Below are 5,920 nucleotides of genomic sequence, written 5' to 3'. Positions count from 1 at the left end.
TTACCTTTTTCTAAGCTCCCCACTTTTTCTGAAGATACAATGCCTCTTGAAGATCTTACCTGCTTTTAGCTATATAATTTGGATGTGAATTAAAGCCAGCCCTCCATCAACAATGGAAGCCATCCATAACTAGAAAAAGCTGTTAAAAAGAACAAATTGAAAGCAAAAGATTTGACCCTTAAGACATGCCAAATAATAATAGTACTTCACAATGGTGAAATGCCTCAGCAAACACATCAAGGATTCAAGTTAGAGACAGTAGAGTCAAATTTTATATCATTTGTGCTACTGCCTGTCGCCAAACATTTACAAGCCACAAGGATAATACAACTTGTTCATCACAGAATTTGAGACTGCATGTGGTATGCAAGAGGGGAGAAACCCTCTGCATTTCTATCATTAGTCACAAGAACATAAAAAAGAAAAGATGGTAGTGTACTTTAGACACTAAATAAATAGATATGATACAAACAAGTTCCTTAGTTCAGGATGAAAAATGCCATTAACATCGTCTATGCAAGGAGAAAATTTCAAACATTTCATAGGTTTAATCGGCTAGCACACAATACATTCCCTTATTTTCAAGTCATACAGCTTGGTTCGAAGAACAGTAGAAATACAAACTAATTCAAAAACTACAGAAAGCTTGCTACACATAGTTGCAAGATATATCTCTTGTGATCTAAACCAACATATCGGATGCAAATACTTGATGCCTACATATTGACTGTTATGATTCACAAACTTGACATAAATAAAGTCCTGGTTAGATCCAAACTGCAACAAACATCTGGATGATAGTGAAATAAGGCGACTTGAACAAGTATATGAAATGTCAAGGGATGATATATCGGCATACGGATCAACTGGGAAGTGTCTCGAATGTTAGGATCGTGGAAGCTAATGTGGAAGAAGCTCAACAAAGGATAAGAATGATACGAGATCAATTCCAGCCAAATTGCAATGCAAAACGTAGCGAACATACGATCAATTTGAAACGAAAAAAAGAATGATCCCCAGCCTTTAGATGTTTGACTTTGTGCATTTTGCACAGCAGCTCAGTCTAGAGCAGATAAGATCACTCACATCTCGAGACCGAACACTTCAAAAGACTATAAATTTGCAGACCCAAGTCCCCAGTACGATTTTTTACTCACAATTTGGTCACTGGAATTGTATAGGCAGGGAAATAATCATCACCATGGACACACACACATCACTAAAAGCAAAAGGTTGATGGAATTTAGTAGCTGTAGTTCCAAATACATCCTTCAATCCAAAAGAACACTACTTTGAAGCCATGCCATCAAATCATGATACATGAATAAACTACACTTAGGCATCAAACAGAATACATAACTGATTAGATGCTGAATTATCAACAAGATGGGTAGCATATGCTCAAATAACCAAGGAAGTCTGAGGCACAACCCAGCCTTCATGAACACAGGCACTGTTGTCTCGATCCTGCTTTGACAATATGGTTTAATTAAATGAAAAATGTATCAAAAGATCGCATTTTTAAGAGTGTGCAGAGCTGAATGAAACTTAGCAAGAGTGCGAATCAAAAGAAATAGCAACCTCTCGTAATTACATCGAGGATAATTAGTTTCAAGAGTGCCAGGCATTAATTGTTCTTCCATGACTCCGAAATCGAAACAGCGAGAACATAGCATCATAGACTTACTGTACAATTACCAGACGGCCACCGAGGAATTCCTGTGCTCCTCCATTTTCCTCCTCGGACCTCGCCCCCTTAGGCACGGTTACCACGAGCACGCCGCCGGTATAAGAGGCGGTGGCCAGCGCCGGCCGGGTGGAGGGCGGCAGCCGGAACCTCCATCGATCGAGCTCGAGCCCCTCCTCGAGGTCGACGCCGCCGCCGTCCCGTACCACAACCTTCATCACCCCGGGGTGTATCTCGATCGCGTGGGCTCGGACGTTGCCCCAGAGATCGTCAGTGGCCGCGACAAACCGGAAGCCCTCGGAGTTCTCCTCGATGGCTACGTCGGCATCGGCCTCGAAGGGAAGCTCCAAGACCTTGCTGAAGATGTGGGGCAGGCGGCGGAGCTTCTTTTGCCGGTTGAGCACGGCTGCGGCGGTGGCCGCCGGATTCACGTCGTAGCGGAAGGTGATGTTCCGCTTCCTGGGTGCTGGATGAACCCTCATACCTCCTGCAGAACCCTAATCTACCCTAAAAACCTCAAATCTAACCCCAAAAACGAAAAAGCACAGCAAACACCGATCGGATGTCAAACTCTCCCGGAAATCTCGATCGGGATCAAAACCAGGATTGAAGATTAAAAACACCAGTTTTGATCGAAATCAAGTAGGGCAATCGACGGAATAAACCCTTCGATTCGGAAGCGAAGATGAACCCTAACTCCGAAGCGGAGGGCAATTCGACAGAAGAAATAGGGCGAGCCGAGAGCAGCGAAACGGGTGTTTGGGGAACGAAAGGAAAACTTTAGAGGGGCGTTATGGGAACAAGATCTGCGGGGTTACGTGGACTTCGGATTCGATTAATTAAGGATCCTCTCCAAAGATCGTACGGATGCAAGGACCTTCGCCGATGGTATAAGGAGTTTAAGGTGATCTCCGTAGAATTGGACGTTCTTGATGCAGGGTTTGGAAGGTTTTAGTGAAGGTATGTTTGGACTGGATCCGGCAACTACCTTTGGGGATAACGCACCGGGATTTCCTTGAAGTTGTAACCAAAAACGCCGCGAAATTAGAAAAGAGTAGTTCAAATGCACGTCCCAAACGACTACTCCAACAACTTTCCCTCTTACTCACAGACATGAGGGTCCACATGAATAGTGGGTCCCTATAGAAACAAGATTAAGATTCTGAGTCGGAAATCGGGGACGTGAAACTTTTCTTCGAAAACGAGATACCTTTCGTACGCGACAAATGACACACTCTTTTCCGTCATGACTTGTCGCGACGCCGGAGTCCGCTTGATGCAACTGACGGAGAACGGATTCAGCGACTCAAGTCGCGACGTGCCCCACACCCATCGCATCCCCAGCTTGGTGATAAGGCAACGTCGGGTCGTGGCTTAAGGCGTGACTAAAGTCGGGGCTTCTTGAGAGAACCTTGCAAAGCGATTTCGACTGTGGTACCAATGCAGGCTGGGGCCCACGAAGAGGGAATTTGAGGGCAGCACGAACCGTTCGGTTGTGATCTGACGTCCGTGACGGATCACGAGAGGGTGTGCCAGAAATATCTAATGCTTATATTTCGACCACGACTCGTGGCGCACCGGCCCGGTCCGATCACTGCCATTCAATCCTGTTCGATTGGATCAAGTTTAGATCAGGTTTGATGCACAAATCAAAAAGAATTCTATCTTAAAAAGCTATATTAGGTGAGGATGACAACAATATCATACATCATCTTTCTCCATCAATAATTACATATAAATCTATTTTTTATATTTACTATAAATAGGTATCATCGTAAAGTATTATCATATTACTGTCGTTCTTTACATGTACCAACAATTACAATTCTAATTACTTTTGATATTTCTAGCAATAATAACATCACTAATACGAATATATCGATGATTATGAGCTTGATTCGAATATACATCGATTCTCAAGTCTTATCCATTAGGGTTTTTGAATGAGTTGAATCTTAAAAGTCATTGAATAGTGATCTTATGATCTTTTTCGTGGGTGGTGAATGACTAAGGAAAGAAAAATTAGATTTTATTTATTAAAAAAATTATTATTTTTGAATCTTTCTTGGAAGGTGTATCGTTTTTTATTTTTACATTTTGTACTCTTTTTCCTCTGATACTCTCATCGTCATTGCTCGTCGCCTCCACGTGGCTTTTCTATGTACAACTCATCAAACACGAAAATAATTCATGCCTAGCCCAACAAATGTGAAAGTCTGCTTTGGGCCATATCTGATGCTCAAATGGTTCATATTACTGGACATGCAACAGCAATCATCAATAGCATAATCCACACCTCATGCCATGCCACACAAATCCTGCACTGATTTAGCAAAGCTGATCAACTACATTATGTTAGGAAGTACTTCATCTTTTTGTTGAAGGTATTCTGATACTTAATTATAGTCAGATCTTTGTGGACTTGGTAGCAGTACTTTATCCTATTTCCTTGTCACTGTAGGCTCAAATGTGATCCACTAAATCTGCTTTACCAGAGAAACTGGGATTGCTTAAAGAGTAAATGAAGGGAAAAGATGCATCAGTATATACTTGCATTGGTGCTTACTGTTCCTTAGAAACTGCTGGTTTTGATTACTGGAGATCAGCATAAAATAATATAGCTTATGTCTCCCTGTTTTTGTTCTATGGAAAGACTGACAGTAAAAGGTTTCATACCTACTCTGTGCTGTAATTGAAATTCCTGATGCTTCTGTTGCCTGAGTTCTTGGGCTTCCTTTCTACTGGTTTTTCTCCCATGGATAATGCTGCTCTTATGTTGGAATTTAAGCAACAGACAAATTAGCTCAGGATTTCTCATGTTATTAAATGAAATCAAAATATCATACTAAAGAATAAGTGACAACAAAGTTGATCATTGATTTAGTAAGAGGTTTAGCTGTGACTGCAATCCTGCAAAATGGAACAAGCTATTTAGGTGGACTGAAGACATCACCCTTAACTCTTTCAAGAGGTGATTCAGTCCACATAATTAGCAATCTCCATGCAGAAGTTCACTGTAGAAGCCTGCAAAACAATTTCTTTCTCATTAAGGTAAATGATTAATGAATGGTCAGGAGAAGCATATGGAATGCACCTGATCTGACATGCTCATTAGACAATATTGCATTGATGGATATGTCTGGTTGAGTAATTGTACCAAGGAATCACATCAAGTGCAGCACAAAGTTTTTATGGGCACATAATGTCAGTTTCAATGATGTCAGGCAGCTGGAAAAAGCTATACCAACAGGTCTCATTCAACAACTTGTTGCTTATGTTACTCTGCATGTAGAAAGAGACTACTAGCAGAATATTTATCAAGATTGTTCAGAAAAAAAGGAAAGAAGGAGAATAAAACCAGGATAAATTCACTGAAAGCTGTGGAAACAGATAAATCTGCTTGCCACTTTCTCTTTCTAAGGTAACCTGTCTAATTCATGCAACACAAATATGAACTTAGTTGCATCTGTTTCCTTAATTGGAGTGGTAGAAGGATAATTTCCAGATCAATAGTGACACCCACATCAAATTTGAAATGTTTAGGTCAGTGAGGACTGAAATTGAAACCAACCCACAGATAAATTTGATCTCAAAGATCTTTGTTGTCATCATTTCTAGCTTTTGTTATCCTATGGTTGGGTCACCATTTCTTTTGAGATGACATTATCTAACTGTGGGCTGCATCTGGTGCCACATACTTGAAGATTCTATGTGCCAAAATTAGGCCACATTGAATTTACTCCTTTTTGACCTCATCTCCAGCTTTTCTTTGTGGACACTATACTGCACCTTGTTGCAAGTTGAATTTAATAATTGATTTGAAACCTTCTTGGGCAAGCCTGATCCTGAGGCTACTATTGCTGACACTGGGCCTCAGAAGTGGGTGTCAAGAGGATTGCATTTTGTTTTCAACAGAGAAGAAACAAAAGTTCAGAACTGATGACATTCCACTGGAGCTTTCAATAGGTGACTTGGTACAGCCTTAATTTGGATAGATTCCATTGTTTCATAGAGCATCCACAAGATGCTAGTGATATTGTTCTTTAGAATAATATGGTCTTCAGCTTGAAATCAACACCTTGAAGGCAACTTTCTTTTACTCCAGGCAGAGCTGTAGGGATTCATTATGTATGCTAACTTGTCTGATCAATATATCAAACGACACTGTGAAAGTCTTTTCTCATCCAAAACTACTTGATTTGAACCAAGGACTTATACTTTTCCTTATCATGA

The 5,920-nt window shown here is 40.8% G+C and overlaps 1 protein-coding gene across 1 annotated transcript; it reads right to left on the bottom strand.

The window, feature by feature from the left end:
* Positions 1–1,564: 1,564 nt before the first annotated feature.
* LOC135593800 (uncharacterized) lies at positions 1,565–2,459 on the bottom strand. The gene has a single exon (XM_065084082.1). It carries the CDS (start codon positions 2,167–2,169, stop codon positions 1,684–1,686), a length of 486 nt encoding a protein of 161 aa, XP_064940154.1. The 5' UTR covers positions 2,170–2,459; the 3' UTR covers positions 1,565–1,683.
* Positions 2,460–5,920: the final 3,461 nt, after the last annotated feature.

Source organism: Musa acuminata, chromosome BXJ1-9, assembly GCF_036884655.1.
Source record: "Musa acuminata AAA Group cultivar baxijiao chromosome BXJ1-9, Cavendish_Baxijiao_AAA, whole genome shotgun sequence".
In the NCBI taxonomy this organism is placed as follows: domain Eukaryota; kingdom Viridiplantae; phylum Streptophyta; class Magnoliopsida; order Zingiberales; family Musaceae; genus Musa; species Musa acuminata.
Note: the sequence above shows the minus strand (reverse complement) of the source record. Positions and strands in the feature narration are given on the sequence as shown.

Coding starts and splice junctions, on each gene's coding strand:
- LOC135593800 (XM_065084082.1), bottom strand. CDS start 2,169: ATGAGGGTTCATCCAGCACCCAGGAAGCGGAACATCACCTTCCGCTAC.